Source organism: Pelobates fuscus, chromosome 8 (genome assembly GCF_036172605.1).
Source record: "Pelobates fuscus isolate aPelFus1 chromosome 8, aPelFus1.pri, whole genome shotgun sequence".
NCBI classification, from domain to species: Eukaryota; Metazoa; Chordata; class Amphibia; order Anura; family Pelobatidae; genus Pelobates; species Pelobates fuscus.
In genome coordinates, this window is record NC_086324.1 from 179,867,665 (window position 1) to 179,887,104 (window position 19,440).

Consider the following 19,440-nt stretch of genomic DNA (forward strand, 5'->3'; position numbering starts at 1 on the left):
GGCAATCTCATCTATTAACACACTAATTCATAATAACCCAATCAATACCACGGCAATCTCATCTATTAACACACTAATTCATAATAACCCAATCAATACCACGGCAATCTCATCTATTAACACACTAATTCATAATAACCCAATCAATACCACGTCCAATCTCATCTATTAACACACTAATTCATAATAACCCAATCAATACCACGGCCAATCTCATCTATTAACACACTGATTCATAATAACCCAATCAATACCACGGCAATCTCATCTATTAACACACTAATTCATAATAACCTCAACCAATACGATGGGCAACCTTGCATGTAATAGGATAATTTCTAACACTGAAAACCCATTTTCAAATCCCTTTGACAATGTGTGAGACAATTACCTGTGTATAACACCCTGCTTATCATTCCTGGCATTACCATTAGAAACATAGGAAGAATCTTCAGATATCCACATAGAACACAACCCAGCTTAACATGCGTAAGTGATCGGGCAGCCAGGCAACGCTGTACAATAACCTGTAAACAAGAACATATATAGAACAGAAAAATAATCTGCACAATCCAAAAAATCTCTATAAGGCAACCACATAGTGTTAAGACTGAGAATGGAATCAGCCAAATGATCTGCAAAGGGGAATATAATCACCATGGTCACCTAAAGAGTATTTTACATAATGAACTTTGTGTTGGGAACACTCTATGATCACGTATAGAACAACGCTTTCCGAGTGGTCACCTATAGACTGAGAACACACATGACTTGCAAACAAGCTCAATTTGTGTTATCATACACATGTATCAGTTTCAGCAAGATAATGGATAAGCTGGTCTAAAGAGGTGGATTCCCTTAGCTCTGTCAGCAGTCGGCCTCAGACAAAATAAAGATTTTACATTGTCTAAATGAACAAAGATGAACTGCAGGCATGATTGGAGAGGGCAGTGCAAGCCACTGGGGTAGTTTACCTGGATACCCTGTTTGTTTGTAAAGGATCTCCACATGGTTTGATGCCAGAGCAATATGCCCAGCTACTGTATCTCATAATCACAGGTTTGATATCGGCCAGGACCTCTCATCATTTCAAGGTCAATAATATTAGTGCCATGAAGCTGAGCAATAATAACATTAAGATCCTAGTATAAAAACTAGCAACAAACCACCTTTTTGGTTAAATTTTATTTAGCTTGTCAGGTTGGGACAGAGTAATATACCGTGTGATGAGAGTAAGGTGCGAGAGTTTGAATGGGGTTGTTTATGCAGCCACCGTATTTGGTCATAAAGACATACAGCGTATGGGGACCACTGCCAATGGGTCATTACCAGCAAGTAGCTATTCTGATTGTTATGCCAATGCTTCTCATAGAGACTACCAATTGCTCTCTGGTGCTTATCACACACGCGCAGCTTGTCCTCAGTGCTTCACTATGAGAAGCATTTAACTGGATGATGTCCAGCAATAACAAGGAAATTAGTGCTGAGTAGGGATGTGCATGGGCAAAAAATTTGGTTTGGTTCGGCACTTCTGAAATTCGGCAATTCCCTAAGCCTAACCCAACCCCTAACACTACTCCTAACCCAACCTAACCCCAACCCTACCCCTATTAGGGTTAGGGGTAAGGGTAAGGTTAGGTTTGGGGTTAGGGGTTTGGTTAGGGTTAGGGTAAGGGTTAGGGCTAGGGTTAGATTCCTATAACCATTCCCTTAATTTTCCCTCCCTCTCCTGTTTTTCCACTATTCAGAAATGCGAAGTGTGACGGACCGCCTGGCACTCCAACCAAGTGCCTCTGCCAATCGATGCTCCTAGTGCTCACCGAGGAATTCCGGCACTCCACCAGACACCATAAGCACTGCAGACCCCATTTCCAGCAATGCAGCTGTGCCAGGGTCTCGTCGTCCTTCATCCTCCCTGAACCCAAAACCAGGATCCAGCTTCCAGTGGGCAGACCTCTCCTACTCCCAGAGAGCGTAGCAGGAACAGCTCTTATAAGAGCTAGTGATTATAATTCCTGGGGAGTATAGTGATATAGCAATCCCCAGGATAGATACAGCCATTTCCCCCACACATGAGATGAGACTCTATGTTGTGGTTAAGCAGGAACAGATTTTTTTATGGAGGCACAGAGTCATACAGTGAGACACTCCCATACACAAACAATAGAATATCTCATCTGTGCTTGGGAGATAATTGAATCAGGAACTGTACTAATCTAACCCAATTATGAAACCCCAAAAAGTACCTTAACCCCTTAAGGACCAAACTTCTGGAATAAAAGGGAATCATGACGTGTCACACACGTCATGTGTCCTTAAGGGGTTAAAAACACATAAAAGCCCACATTTTGGGTAAAACACAGGTGTGTAGCAGCCTAGTATATATAATCTTGGTACCCCTGAATTTGGGTGTATATTATTTTAAGGTGGTGGATAAAAGTTTTTTCCCATTTTTTCTCCCCTTACCCTCCCTTTAGCGCTTTTATATTAAAATGTTCTTGTTCTAAGTTTCCCAACAAGGATGACACCGAGGTGAACCTTGTTGGGCACAGGGACACAAAGTGAATAAACCAATAAAAACAGTCATACAATGAGACACTCCAATACACAAATAATAGATCCCTCCTCTGTGCTTGGGAGATAACTGAATCAGGAACTGAACTAATCTAACCCAATTATCTCCAAGCACAGAAAAACATACAATTTTATGAAACCCCAAAAAGTACCTTAAAAACACATAAAACGGGGGGCGGAGCCAAGCAGCCAAGCACAACGGACGCACATTACATGGGCTCCGTGCAGAAACCAGCAATCACCACCGAAAAAACACCCACAGCGACCCGAAAACAGTGGCAGGCTTACCTATGGGGCGCAAAAGTAAGAAGCTTAAGCCGGATCAGCCCAAACCGGGCATGCACATCGGGGAACTCCTGCGACGAGCGCATGGCGCGAGCGGACCCAAGATGGCCGCCGACTATGCAGACTTCTCGGATTCCTCAGGGGAATCGCTTCTGGACAGGGAGTCACCTCCCATGCCACATCCCCACCATGCCCAGGCTCTAACACAGAGTGCTGACACCCAGCCTGTGACGACGGCCACCCTAAAAGAACTGCTAGCAGGCCTCCAGAAAACACTGCAGGCTGACATGGCCTCCCTGCGTTCTGAACTCCTGGGCCTAGTGGGACGCATTGAGACCGTGGAAACAACGGCCATGCAACAAACCACACAGATCACCTCACTGGGGGAGGAAATACAGCGCCTTCGTAAGCAGCAGACAACCTTTGAACAGAGGTTTGCCCTCATGGAAGATGCACGGCGCCGAAACAATGTCAAGGTACGAGGGGTCCCGGACGAAATCCCGGCAGGGGAACTACCGCACATGATGCGGAGACTGCTCTGCGCCCTAATGACCCCCAAGCAGGCCAAGAACATCCACATAGACGGGACTTTTAGAATTCCGAAGCCACACCAAGCACCTGCAACCACCACTGGAGACATAGTGGTACGACTCACCTGTAACAGAGATAAGGCAGCAATAATGACGGCACTAAAAGGACTATCAGCTTATAGGTTCGAAAACATGTCGCTGACATTCTACAACGACCTCTCAGGTGACACACTCAAATGGAGGCACTCCCTGCGACCCTTCACCACAGCACTCAGAAATGGCGACATTCCATATAGATGGCGCACCCCTCGGAAACTACAAATCACACAGGGAAACATCACTCACGAAATCCGAGATATTGATGAAGCCGCTGCCATACTGGCAACACTGGGCCTCCCGAAGGACTCACTTAAGGGGCTTAACACCAGAGGGGCCAATAAGCCATCGCATGTCTGGGACCCAGAAAGAATCACCCCCTTTATCCCGGCAGACAGACGTGCCACTGAAGCAACCTGAGCAGATCGTTTAATTTTGTTTATTTACCTACTGTATTAGTTAAATATTGTTCATGCATGTATGTTTCTGTTTACTGTGACCATATAGCCAACATGACCTCAAAGCCACCGACGGGGGCCACTGTGGCCCGCCCACGGAGAACCCATAATCAATCCCCCCTCCCCCCCCACCTATGCACCCTAGGACAATCCCTAACCCACTTATGCTGCACCCAGAGGTGTTATATTTTTTAAGTCTCAGCTAATCACCCAGACCCTGATGCCGCACCAACCTGACGACGCTCCGGAATTTGCGCAGTCCCCAGCTTACACACTATGTTATCCCCCGACAGTGACCTCCCAAAGGACTTTGGGAGCATAAAGAAGTCCATGCAGGGGCCGCAATCCAGCCAGCATAGGAGACACAAGACCAAACTATTCCATAGCCCTGACAGACCACACCACTCAGAGTACGCTAGGGCCTAAGCAAGGGCAATATGCAAAATCCTGCAAAATTATGTTAAAACCTTTTGACCGCTAAAGTTAATTACGCCACTTCTGTTACTAAGCACCCGTAAAATACTAGCCTCCGGCTACACAGCTATGTTTCTACTTTAATGTTATGTTCGTTCTTTCAACAAAAAACTAAAATGTGCAATTCAATCCTGTCACGATAATGTATCTGTTGATAAGCTTGTCCTGCTATCGTGGCACTTCAGGCCTGTATGTACACCCTACTGCACGAAAAAATAAAGAATTTAAAAATCTGAAAAAAAAAAAAAAAAAAAAAAAAAAAAAAAAACACATAAAACATCCCCTGATAGCCCCGATCTGGGTGAACAACATATCCAAAAATCAACCAGATCGGTTCAGGGGTTCAGGAATTTTACTGGAAGTCATAGTTTTGACCGACCATGCACATGGTCCTATGCCCAAAACAGTTCCAGGGAAATCAGTGCTAACAGTCGGTCAAGGTTCGGTAGTCTTTTACAGGTTTCCCTGCAGGGCCCATAGTCTGTGGGCAGGAGGCTGGCAAGCAGGCCCCTGAAAGTACAAGTGGCGAGGTTACTTTCGCCACACAAGGCACTTTGGCACTTCCGAAATTCGGCAATTTGGACAATCAGAAGCATCTGAATGTCCGAATTGCCGAAATTCAGCCAAATTTAAATTTGGACTGAAACAAATTGCACATGTCTATTGCTGGGCAAACGTGGGAGCAGATGGTCATTAGGTGCCGAAGTCAGTCAGTTCTGCAGGTAATTACTGATAAATTTGATTTAATAGAAAAGGAATTTTAACAAATGCACATTTTTATTTAATGCATTAATAGTATGCAATTGAAATGCATTTTGTTAACACAAACCTTCCCTTTCAGTCTGTGATGCTAAATACCTTTTATATGTTCCTGCACGTATTCACGTATAGGGTAGAGGGAGGAACTTACTTATGATCTCTCTTTCATAAATCTCTCTGCCTTAAAGTATGCATGCTGCATGTTTAAACTTTCTATGTACTCAATGCAGTGTGCCTGCGATGAGGGCTGGTGGCCTGTGGGCAGATTTCTACAATCTCTACAGAGCATAAGAGGTTAGTCCCCAATTCTATAATAACATGTCACTCTTTGTAGCTACGCTATTAATAAACTGCTGCTTTCAAAGAACATTGAGCAGCATTGTAGGTGTGTGGTAGCCATGGTACGCTCACAAGGGCTGAATTTGCACATACTAATGGCTAGTTGGCCTACAGACATTTTGAGTCCCGGTGATATGTAGAGAATATAAGGTGCATGAAATCTATACAGTAATGTATATCAGCAAGACATTGAGACGGAGAGAGGATATCACTGCAAAAATCACCTGATCACTGCACCAGTACCACGTGGATACAATAGTCAATCCAACAATCAGGGCAGGCCATGGGAGGTCTCCAGTACGAGCATCTCGTAACAGGTGAAGAGCATCAGGGCGTGGAGAAGCACATGCTACAGACACATTACCCAGAACAGAAGGCACTGCAGACATGTACTGAACCATGAGAGCATCATAGCCACCGACAGCCTGGAATGCTGCAAGACAAGAGGGGTTTGATAGTGATTGCTCCTAATTTAGCATCTATCCTAGAATAGCATTTTTCTTTGCCTTGCTAAATCTCCCCAAAGGTGTTCTCCCATGCATCAAACCCACATTTAAATCTGCCTTCTCCATCATATTCCCCCCATAACACAATCTGAACCCCTCAATCTGCCTTCTCCATCATATCACCCCATAACACAATCTGAACCCCTCAATCTGCCTTCTTCGTCATATTCCCCCATAACGCAGTGTGAACCCCTCAAACTGCCTTCTCCATCATATCACCCCATAACACAAACTGAACCCCTCAATCTGCCTTCTCTGTCATATCACCCCATAATCTGCCTTCTCCATATCTCCCCATAACAGAGTCTGAACCCCTCAATCTGCCTTCTCCATCATATCACCCCATAAGACTGAGAGTTAATGAAGGACTGTGATATGGGGTGATATTTACTGGTTATGACAGATGTAAATCCAGTTTAGCCATCTCTCAGGACTTACCATACCCTGCGAGCACACATGATCCTCCGATGATTACAAATGTCTGCACAGTATCTGTGTACATGAGAGCAGCAAGTCCACCTAGACAGACAGACGGATAATGCTTTTCAGACGTTTTCACCCACTACACATTTTAGGCATGCAGACCAACACAGGAGGTACGTAAACTAGGACAGAGGCTGACTGGCCTAGAACCGGTACCCCCAAAAAAAGACAGAATCACTTGGAGAGGGCAAAGCATTACTTACCTACAATCCAGCACCAGGCAAAACTCCCAAGATGGGGAGGGAGCCATAGAAAAAAACTGAACGGAGGCAGGGCAGGCTACAGGGAGGTTAGACACAACCCTGGTGCTGATCACACATTTGTGGACAGCTTAGTCATGGTTCTGGTGAACCCCGGGTTAGAAGCCAAAACATTGTAAAATTACTCTTTACAATGGAAAGTGCCAGGGGACTCATAGCACCATAGCTACTACACTCTTTAAGCAAGGAAAAGCTTACAGAACCATCAATCTTTCTAGCTGGGCTTTATTGACAATCTACGGTAAACATCCTTCCTTCATTTGCTTAAAAACAGCTAGAATTTCCAGACCTCCTAATACAAATGATAAATTCACTATCACATGTGAACGTAGTTTATAATATCTTCTAGCAGTGTCTGAATTTTTTTTAAATTATCCCTTTGTCAGGAAGTCAAATTTTGACACTTAGCAGAAAGACAAAGATAAATAAACCGTTAAATCTTGGTCAGCATGATCAAATTCGCCTCTTTGGACATCAGAGGATTGAATTCCCCACAAAAGAGAATCATTTATTTATTTTTTTTACTTGAGAAAGGAATAGTTACATATTGGTATAGTCCAGGAGACTCACTGGTGGCCTAGAAAGGAATAGTTACGTGTTGGTATAGTCCAGGAGACTCACTGGTGGCCTAGAAAGGAATAGTTACGTGTTGGTATAGTCCAGGAGACTCACTGGCAGCCTAGAAAGGAATAGTTACGTGTTGGTATAGTCCAGGAGACTCACTGGCGGCCTAGAAAAGAATAGTTACGTGTTGGTATAGTCCAGGAGACTCACTGGCGGCCTAGAAAGGAATAGTTACGTGTTGGTATAGTCCAGGAGACTCACTGGTGGCCTAGAAAGGAATAGTTACATGTTGGTATAGTCCAGGAGACTCACGGGCAGCCTAGAAAGGAATAGTTACATGTTGGTATAGTCCAGGAGACTCACTGGCGGCCTAGAAAAGAATAGTTACGTGTTGGTATAGTCCAGGAGACTCACTGGCGGCCTAGAAAGGAATAGTTACGTGTTGGTATAGTCCAGGAGACTCACTGGTGGCCTAGAAAGGAATAGTTACATGTTGGTATAGTCCAGGAGACTCACTGGCGGCCTAGAAAGGAATAGTTACATGTTGGTATAGTCCAAGAGACTGACTGGCGGCCTAGAAAGGAATAGTTACATGTTGGTATAGTCCAGGAGACTCACTGGCGGCCTGGACAGGAACAGATATGTGTTGGTATAGTCCAGGAGACTCACGGGCAGCCTAGAAAGGAATAGTTACATGTTGGTATAGTCCAGGAGAATTACTGGCGGCCAGGACAGGAACAGATATGTGTTGGTATAGTCCAGGAGACTCACGGGCGGCCTAGAAAGGAATAGTTACGTGTTGGTGTAGTCCAGGAGACTCACTGGCAGCCTAGAAAGGAATAGTAACATGTTGGTGTAGTCCAGGAGACTCACTGGCGGCCTAGAAAGGAATAGTTACGTGTTGGTATAGTCCAGGAGACTCACGGGCAGCCTAGAAAGGAATAGTTACATGTTGGTTTAGTCCAGGAGACTCACTGGCGCCTAGAAATGAATAGATACATGTTGGTATAGTCCAGGAGACTCACTGGCGGCCTGAACCGGAACAGATATGTGTTGGTATAGTCTAGGAGACTCACTGGTGGCCTAGAAAGGAATAGTTACGTGTTGGTATAGTCCAGGAGACTCACTGGTGGCCTAGAAAGGAATAGTTATGTGTTGGTATAGTCCAGGAGACTGATTGGCGGCCTAGAAAGGAAAAGTTACATGTTGGTATAGTCCAGGAGACTCACTGGCGTCCTAGAAAGGAATAGTTACGTGTTGGTATAGTCCAGGAGACTCACTGGAGGTCTACAGATATACAGTGGATTAGAACCAATGACTTTATGCATATGGTTAAATCTTCTCCCCCCAAAAAAGCCAACCTAATTGCTAGTAGATTAGCATTCAAACTCCTGAAGACAGGTCTCAAATCCTTATATGTGAAATTAAAATTCATATTTATACAATGGTTAATGTTTATGCTCCGAAACCATTCTCCTAGAAGGTTTATATAGAAACATAGAAACATAGAAACATAGAATGTGACGGCAGATAAGAACCATTCGGCCCATCTAGTCTGCCCAGTTTTCTAAATACTTTCATTAGTCCCTGGCCTTATCTTATATAAAGATTTGTCTCCCGGGCTGAAAAAATAAAGTATGGTAAAATAATTTTTCTAGGTGATTTTAACTACTCATGTGATCCTTGATATAAATAGATTACATAAAAATGTTGTGAATCTCACTAAACGCTTTAATGAAATCCTGAGGAATAATTGCATATTAGATTTGTGGCGCGTCTTGCACCCTCAGGAGAGGGATTACTTGTTTTTCATTTTCGCAGCCGGTGTATTCTAGAATAGGCACACCCAAAATGGCTAAAAACATTTTTATCACCAGGTCAAATCACAAGGCAGTTTTTTTTATTAAAACTAGATCTAATTGGAGATTGTCCGACCGTATTTTGCAAAAAGAACAGTGCCTAGAGAGGTTCAAGGACGCCACTGAGGTGTTATTTATTTATTTTGTTTGTTAGGTGTTTTTAGAGAAAATGATTCTTCTGACATTTCACTCTCAACGATATAGTGTGCATATAAATATATGATCAAAGGTCATCTAATATTGGTTAGTTAGGGAAAACGATTACATAATCTGAATTTTGCTAAATTATAGCTCTAAACCGTCTGGAGAGAGAATACTCTGGAAAGGTTTAAAATCACTTGATACTATAAAGGCAATAAAGCCAATAAATTACTGACTAACAGATTTAAGAACAATACAAAAAATTACCGTAAATTAAGTTGAGACAGCTATAAAAAAAACTCAAGACTAATAAATGCTCTGGATCACATGGCTTCAGTGACTGTTTTTACTCAATGTTAGCACCTTTACCAAGCTATTTCATTATTGTGATTTTTCAGGTGAGAGTCCTGGGGAGATCCTAAAAGCCCATATTGTCGCTATACCTAAGTGAAATAAAAATCTAGACATCATAGCAAACTATAAACCTGTTTCCTTATTAAAAGCTTGTGTGAAAATATTTTCTTCTATGTTAGCAGCTAGAATAAAGAAATAATCCCATTAATTATGCATAGAGATCAGGTTGGGTTTATTAAAAGTAGATCTTCTATTTCGAACGTCAGGAGACTCATTGGTATTCTGGACATGGCGCAATGCGAAAAAGTGTCCCTCCTGGCACGGTCGTTGGATACAGAGAAAGCCTTTGATATGGTCAGGTGGGACTACCTTGGACAGGTATTGGAGGCATATGGACTTCAGGGAACTATAATTAAGTTTATAATGGCCTTATATACTGCCCCTACGGCAAGAGTAATAGGGGGCGGATTTTCATCAAATCGGTTCCCCTTGAACATCGGCACCAGACAGGGCTGTCCACTCTCTCCAATACTTTACTTAATGGTAACTGAACCTTTGGATGTTGCAATTAGGGCAGATAATCAGATTAAAGGAATTTTGTCCTTGATGGAACATATTAGAATCATTATGTATAAGGATGATGTAGTTCTTACAGTCTGTGATCCGAAATATGTATATCTACTACTACTGAGTTCTTGATTCTCTCTGGATATAAATCAAATCTAAATAAAATTTAAAAAGCATTGAAAGTAAATCAAGGCTGGGCGTGCCCCAGCTATAAGACTATTTAAAAGGTTGCACTTTAGATCTTATTTATACTCCGTTGGATAATCCCAAGGAGAAGGAATTGTATAAATTACTAAAACTGGAGATATTAACAAAAATGGGGGTAATATTATGTGAGACAAAAGATTAAAAAAAAAAAAAAGAAGAAGATTCTGCAGAGAGATTACCTCTAAACGCTTAGTCATTAGCAATCTTTTAAATAAATGGAAAAAACTTAGAAAGGAATTCCATCTTCATGACAAAATGATTTCAGTTCCATAAAACCAATAAAGTGAAATAGGTGGGGAGTGCCACCAAAAGGTACTTAGTGGAGCGCTAACCCAACTTGTGTATAATGTTGTCGATATGGATTTTTAAAATTGAATGAATTCTGGTTTTATAAAAAGTGATTTTTTTTTTGAGAATTATGAAAAGGAAAGACTTTACCTCTTTTAGTTTGCACAATAGAGAAATCTTTACCTATATTTGTATAAGAGGTTATCACCGTGATCATTTAGCTTTAGATAGATCCCCTAATAGGTTACATTAGAAAAATTGATAAAAAACATGAAATGTAAAAATGTAGTGGCTGGCTGTATGGATCTAACTATTTTTTTTTTTTTGTCAATCTCTTTTTATTGACATTTTTGTTTTTATGATATCAGTGCAAGGAGGGTTACAGAAATCAAGGGTATAAAAAAAAAAAGGTGTCACATAAGATCATACACATGTTTGTACACTTGTTAGGATGTCGGTATGCAGCACATATAGGTCAACTTAACATTGATATGTTGACAGGTGGGGGTGAAGTGCTTTGGGAGAGCAGCCCGGTAAGGTACGAGGAATAAAATCCTACCCACTTTGGGTGAAATATTATGTTCGTCTTCAATTTGTGCCCCTGACCAAGAGGAGAACGGGGAGGGCTGTCTTTGGTGCGGAAACACACACCATTCTATAGGGCCAAGACCCCAGATGTTTTAAGTCATGGGATTACAGGCAAAGGCTCTGTAGGTGAGTGAAACAGGTAAACTGGTTGTAGACCAAAATTTATCTCAACAAAACTAATCTAATCAAAACATAAGAGTTCGAGCTGCAGGTAGATAATATGATCTTCAGTGCTGTCAGGTTTCTTGTCGTGAAATCAGGCAATCTAAAGAAGTAGATGGGATCGCGGGCCCGTGTTCCCGGTGTATGGATCTAATTAAAGGGCACCCGGATAACCTATTTCACCAGTGATAAAAAAGTGGGAGTTAGATTTAAATATCAGAATTGTGAGGAATCGATTGACCCGTTAAGATTGGTCCAAAAAAGGTTTACTGTTTTAATCTGACTGAATTGACTATAAACTCTTAAATAGGTGGGATCTGGTCCCAAGCAGGCTGTCTAAGATGTGTCCTACCTCCTCAGATAGATGTTGGTGGTGCCTTTCTTGTAGGGGACGTCTTTTATATATCTGGTGGGAATGACAACCCATGCAACTCTATTGAAACATTATATCTGTTAAGATGTAGACATTAGTTAGTAAATTAATTGAATTCCATCCTTGTCCTTTTCTATTACAATTAAATATTTAAAAAAAGTTTGTTTTTTCTTCAACTACAGTTATCCACAAGATGGTGGCTAGATGCTGGAAGACCGTTAAAACTCCTTGTTGGAAAGCGGTTAAAGGACAGCTTGTTTTCCAAATCAAAACGGAGATGGGCATTTGTAGGCCTCTTTATTCAGAGTATAAAAGATGGCTAACTGCGCTTAGGAACAATAAAAATAAAAGTATCCATACAAGAGGTAGAAGGAGTGTTGATGGAGTGTATCTTAATAGAAAAAAGGAAAAATATAATGGTGCCGTACAGTGTAATATGTATTACAATTTAAAAAAGAAATGCCAATGGGACACTCATACTTTATAAAACTATTATAGCTCTATTTCTGTAGGCTTAGACGGTATAATCTCCGTCCATGGATAAAAGGACTGTACATTTCCATTGTGGACTGGTATTATAATTTTTATTACTATTTTATTCACTGTTTAATAAAGTACTTTTTAACTTAATATATCCAGTCCCTGAAATCTTGTAATTTTTTTTAACTGTCTCCCTGGACATCCAGCGTATCCGTAGGTGAGGATTATTCCACTCCCCAAGCCTATTCTACAAAAACAGGTCCATGCTCTGGGTATTGTAAGTAGGATACTCTACCGATATATATTGTCACATTGTCTTACTGGTTTACACTATTGGAGTGTGGGGATTCACCATTATATTTATGGACAGAGATTATACCGTCTAAGATATAAAAGCTCTATAAAGTGTGACTGTTCCATTGGCATTTCTTTTTTAATTGTAATAGATATTATACTGTACTGCATTATTATATTTTTCCTTTTTTTCCGGTAAGATACAACCAGTAGAAGGAGTGTTCGTAGGGTGTATGTATACTTCCATTTTTTTTTTTAATGTTCCCAAGTGTGGTTCACCACCTATTGTGTTTTATTTGTTTGTTTGCCACAAGGTTGTGGACTGCTGCTACTATTAGATAGAGAGCACCTTTCATATATTTAGTTGGCTGGAGCGTATTGACAAATTATAAAGGGGAGACCCGCACCCAGAGGTTTTGCTATATTTTCTTATTTTTGCTGATTATGCTGCAAATGGGCATTATCTCCTCTCTCCCTGCATCTACCTGCAAGGAATATTGTTTTTGTGTGGGTAGGGGTTGGTGGGGGTTCTTAGTCTTTCTATGATATACACAATTGTTGACTACAATATACAATTTGGATTTTAATGTTTCTTTCTATGTTGTCAAGTGGAGTGTATATTATGAAAAGCAATAAAGGATATACATTTTATAAATATATATTGTTAAATCTTTCTTTGTCTAGCCTTCCTGTTCAGAAATAAATTGTGTCTGGTCCTATGTCAAGGAATGCGACTAGAACTAAAGAATTTTGACAATCTAACAATTTGTAATAATTTCTTTGTCATCTTTTCCAATCTGTTTTGTCAACCACAATAGCATGGTGGACAAAATGATTTTTAGAAAGAAAGCGTGCAAATTTCTAGACATCACAAATGCTCTTTGATCACAAGAACATTTAATCTCGCCAGGATTGTTTGAATTTTGTTTTGCAACTTTATTGGAAATTTGTTATGACTTGAGTGTTTTCCCTCATAGTTTTCACATCAAGAAACGTTTTTTCTCACTTTTTAATCTGGCGTTCCAGACAAGGAAGCTCAAGGATTGATGAAGCTCATTGGATTGATGGCGCTATTATTTAAATCCCATGCTGTGATATGCCTGGTTTGATTGCTGTTATTTGTAGCCTAGGCTGAGATGATTGGTTGCATTGCTGTTATTTATAGTCTATGCTGAGAGATGATTGGTTGCATTGCTGTTATTTATAGTCTATGCTGAGATGATTGGTTGGATCGCTGTTATTTATTGCCTATACTGAGAGATGATTGGTTGGATCACTGTTATTTATAATCTATGCTGAGAGATGATTGGTTGGATGGCTGTTATTTATAATCTGTCCTGAGAGATGATTGGTCGGATAGCTGTTGTTTATAGTCTATACTGAGAGATGATTGGTTGGATCACTGTTATTTATAGCCTGTGCTGAGAAATGATTGATTGGATGGCTGTTATTTATAGTCTTTGCTGAGAAATGATTGGTTGGATGGCTGTCATTTATAGTCTATGCTGAGAAATGATCGGTTGGATTGTTGTTATTTATAGTCTATACTTAGAGATGATTGGTTAGATCGCTGTTATTTATAGCCTGTGCTGAGAAATGATTGGTTGGATCGCTGTTATTTATAGTCTTTGCTGAGAGATGATTGGTTGGATAGCTGTTGTGTATAGTCTATGCTGAGAGATGATTGGTTGGATCACTGTTATTTATAGTCTATACTGAGAGATGATTGGTTGGATCACTGTTATTTGTAGTCTATACTGAGAGATGATTGGTTGGATTACTGTTATTTATAGTCTATGCTGAGAGATTGGTTTGATTGCTGTTATTTATAATATATGCCGAGAGAGGATTGGTTGGATCGCTGTTATTTATAGTCTATGCGGTGAGATGACTGGTTGGATCGCTGTTATTTCTAGTCTATGCTGAGAGATGATTGGTCGGATAGCTGTTGTTTATAGTCTATGCTGAGAGATGATTGGTTGTATCGCTGTTATTTATAGTCTTTGTTGAGAGATGATTGTTTGGATCGCTGTTATTTATAGTCTTTGCTGAGAGATGATTAGTTGGATCGCTGTTATTTATAGTCTATGCTGAGAGATGATTGGTTGGATCGCTGTTATTTATAGTATGTGCTGAGAGTGGGTTTGTTTGATCGCTGTTATTTAAAGTCTGTGCTGAGAGATGATTGGTTGGATTGCTGTTATTTAAAGGTGTGTGCTGAGAGCAGATTGGTTGGATCGCTGTTATTTATAGTGTATGCTGAGAGATGATTGGTTGGATTGCTGTTATTTGTAGCCTATGCTGAGAGATGATTGGTTGGATCGCTGTTTTTTATAGTGTATGCTGAGAGATGATTGGTTGGATTGCTGTTATTTATAGTCTATACTGAGAGCTGATAGGTTGGATCGCTGTTATTTTATAGTCTATGCTGAGAGATGATCGGTTGGATCAATGTTAGAAAAATGGTCAGAGCTGTGGCAACTGACATTTAAAACCCAAGGTCAGAGTATAGAATATTTGATACCCTAATAACCTCAACATCGGAGGAACGGGATTTAGGGGTAATTATTTCTGAGGACTTAAAGGTAGGCAGACAATGTAATAGAGCAGCAGGAAATGCTAGCAGAATGCTTGGTTGTATAGGGAGAGGTATTAGCAGTAGAAAGAGGGAAGTGCTCATGCCATTGTACAGAACACTGGTGAGACCTCACTTGGAGTATTGTACGCAGTACTGGAGACCGTATCTTCAGAAGGATATTGATACCTTAGAGAGAGTTCAGAGAAGGGCTACTAAACTGGTTCATGGATTGCAGGATAAAACTTACCAAGAAAGGTTAAAGGATCTTAACATGTATAGCTTGGAGGAAAGACGAGACAGGGGGGATATGATAGAAACATTTAAATACATAAAGGGAATCAACACAGTAAAGGAGGAGACTATATTTAAAAGAAGAAAAACTACCACAACCAGAGGACATAGTCTTAAATTAGAGGGACAAAGGTTTAAAAATAATATCAGGAAGTATTACTTTACTGAGAGGGTAGTGGATGCATGGAATAGCCTTCCAGCTGAAGTGGTAGAGGTTAACACAGTAAAGGAGTTTAAGCATGCGTGGGATAGGCATAAGGCTATCCTAACTATAAGATAAGGCCAGGGACTAATGAAAGTATTTAGAAAACTGGGCAGACTAGATGGGCCGAATGGTTCTTATCTGCCGTCACATTCTATGTTTCTACATTGTTTATAGTCTATGCTGAGAGATGATTGGTTGGAGGGAATGATGTCTCCAGATGTACCTGTGTATTACCTCCTGTTATACTGTGATTTTTCCTTATTGTACGGTTTGTTTATTTTTTCCTCTTTGCTGCTATGGTTAATAAAAGAAAGAGGTAAGCATACTATGAGTCTCCATGTGCTTAATAAAATCATGACTTAATAATATCCTGGAATTCTCTGTCACTAACTATATAGCGTATATAAACAGTTTGTTACCTGTCACTGTGTATATTGTTGTTATAACCAACAAAGCAATAACAGACACATAAATATTCCAGCCTAGAGCAACCTGTATGAACACAGCTCCGGAAAACATGTCGACCTAAGTGAAGAGAAACGACATATCATATATAGTAATAATGTCACATTGTCCCCCTCACACAATAACACAATGTCCCCCACCCCCTCACACAACAACACAATGACCCCCACCCCCTCACACAATAACACAATGTCCCTCACCCCCTCACACAATAACACAACGTCCCCCACCCCCTCACACAATAATACAATGACCCCCACCCCTCACACAATAACACAATGTCCCTCACCCCCTCACACAATAACACAACGTACCACTGCCCCCCACCCCCTCACACAATAACACAATGTCCCCCACCCCTCACACAATAACACAATGTCCCACTGTCCCCCATCCCCTCACACAATAACAAAATGTCCCCCACCCCCTCACACAATAACACAATGTCCTTCACCCCCTCACACAATAACACAATGTCCCCCACCCCTCACACAATATGTCCCTCACACAATAACACAATGTCCCTCACCCCCTCACACAATAACACAATGTCCCCCACCCCCTCACACAATAACACAATGTCCCTCACACAATAACACAATGTCCCCCACCCCCTCACACAATAACACAATGTCCCACTGTCCCCGCCCCCTCACACAATAACACAATGTCCCCCACCCCCTCACACAATAACACAATGTCCCTCACCCCCTCACACAATAATACAATGTCCCCCACCCCCTCACACAATAATACAATGTCCCCCACCCCCTCACACAATAACACAATGTCCCCCAACCCCTCACACAATAACACAATGTCCCCTGCCCCCTCACACAATAACACAATGTCCCCCACCCCCTCACACAATAACACAATGTCCCCCACCCCCTCACACAATAACACAATGTCCCCCACCCCCTCACACAATAACACAATGTCCCACTGTCTCCCACCCCCTCACACAATAACACAATGTCCCCCACCCCCTCACACAATAACATAATGTCCCACTGTAGCGGAGCTGCAATATCAAAATCCATATCTCTGCTGGTAGACTGTAGAACATCAAAGAGCGCAGTGTAGCAATATGTTACAGTTGCCCCAGGCTAGCTGAGGGTTGGACCATAGAAAGGATGCTCCTAGCGCTCACCAAGGACCATCAGCACCGCACCAGACACCATAAGCACTGCAGACCCCACGAACCGCCTCTCGCCGTCTCCTACCCACCCTGGACCTACAACAAGGCTCCAGGTTCTAGTGGGTGAACCTCTCTTCCTTCCAGAGAGCGAAGCAGGAACAGGAACAAGCTCTTACAAGAGCTCAGTGAAGCTAAGGGAGTATGCAGAGCATAGCAATCCCTGTAGTGATTATAGCTGTCCCCTCCAAACACAAGTCAAGGCTGCGAGTGGAGGGTCAAGTAGAACTGGTTTAATGAGCATACAGGTCTTTTTTATATACACATTTCCCCACAAGGTTACCACCCATGTGGACTTTGTGGTACACAGGACACAAAGTTACAATAGCCAGTCAACACAGTACAGTACAGTCAGACACTCCTAGCTAATGCACACAAACCCTCCCCTCTGCCTGTGATACAATTACCAATGGACTAACACAATGGACTAACTTAAATACCACAGGCAGAAAATATACAGTTTTACCCAGAGTCCAGAAACACCCCAAAACACAAACATATCCCCATAAATCCTACATCACTGGATAGCCCTGATCTGGGTGAACAACATATCCAAAAATCACCCAGGGGTTCAAAAGTTTTATGGAAGTCCCATTTGACCGACCGCAAGCATGGCTTTCATGCCCAAAACAGTTCCACAGATTTAGGCTGTGCAGCCGGTCTATCTTCTCCTGTATCCTGGAGATAACTGGCTTAGATAGCTGTAGTAAGCCAATTATCTCCCTAAGTCCAAAAACTGTTACAAAAAACACATAAAAATACATAACTCCTATAATACAATGTTTAACCTATATGTCCAACATATCCCCAGATAGCTTGGATCTGAGCGCTCAATATGTTCAAAAAGCGCTCAGATCTCACGAATACAGTTGGGTCGCCATGGGGTTAAATAATAGCAAGGGCTGATATGAGATTGAGGAGGGACAAAGCAGCCAGTTTTAACCTGTCTGGCAGTGTCCCTGGGACAACGCCCTGCTGGAGAACAATGGGCAAGAAAAAGGGGGAGGGAAAGAGGCACATTTTCCTATGGAATTAAAGGGGCAGAAAAAGCGTTTTTAAATCCAATAAGCCCAAATAGACTTTTTAAATGGCAATACACCCCAGGGGCCATAGTCATAAGGCAGGAGGCTGGCAATCAGGCTCCTCCAAAAGCCAGTGGCAAAGGGCAGTTTCCCAGTAACCAGATGATACACAGTTCTGGGAGTCAACTGATTTTTATTCAGCCACAGCTGGCTTTTATGCAACTCCCCATGCAAGGGGTTTCTTAATTCACATGCCAGGGGGTTTCCAATCATTTTCCAATTATTTGCAATCAATAGCAAGTATTTAGCTAATCAAATCAAATGCCTTACCAATTACCAACAGGAAATCAAACCTTGTACAACCAGTAACCTTTTCCTACAGATGAATCTTACCTGTAACAGTAGAAAAGAAAACTCTTAGCAAAATCTTAGACAGCTGAAGCTTCTGTAAAACTCTCCAGAATATCTCCAACCACACACTTAGAAGCAGCACTTAGATGAAGCAACCAAGCTATTCAACAAACCTTTGGGGGGTTCTCAAGTATTAAAATGTATTAAAAAAACATTTTAATACTTCGGAAGCCCTCGAAGGTTTGTTAAATAGCTGGGATCTGAGCACCCACTTAGTCAAAATATCACTTAGATCTGTTGGGTGGTTTCGGAATGCCATTCGAGTAAAGTTCAGACCAGTCAACCATGAGGTGAAGCCCCAAAACAATTCCAGAGATGATTAGGCTTTGACCGGTCTTCTTTCAGTAGTATGAAACATAGAAAATAACGAATGGAACCATTCGTATAGCAGGGAATTGTGGGCCCCTCATTCGGGAGTTTGTTTTATACAAATGCCACTCTTTCCAGGTGAACTGAACCGAAGACACGAAGGAGTGGTAGTTCAGCGGTGTTCACGTCGTCCAGTGTCCGATTATAGTTCCATGCACTCGACGACCAAACACCACTGTCTGGAGAAAGATGGCCGCAGCCACGTGTTCGGTCATATGAACGATGGCCACCCAGGTGACTGCCTAGAACCTTGCAGTTTT

At 41.6% G+C, this 19,440-nt stretch overlaps 1 protein-coding gene across 1 annotated transcript in view; it reads right to left on the reverse strand.

Moving 5' to 3' along the window:
* The window catches only part of SLC5A2 (solute carrier family 5 member 2), a 116,815-nt gene that overhangs the window by 24,988 nt on the left and 72,387 nt on the right, over positions 1-19,440 (reverse strand). Inside the window, exons 6-9 of the mRNA XM_063430939.1 lie at positions 16,135-16,240; positions 6,460-6,540; positions 5,740-5,948; positions 392-527 (exon numbers count right to left, since the gene is read on the reverse strand). Coding sequence (XP_063287009.1) covers positions 392-527; positions 5,740-5,948; positions 6,460-6,540; positions 16,135-16,240 — 532 coding nt within the window. The remainder of the gene's footprint in view (positions 1-391; positions 528-5,739; positions 5,949-6,459; positions 6,541-16,134; positions 16,241-19,440) is intronic.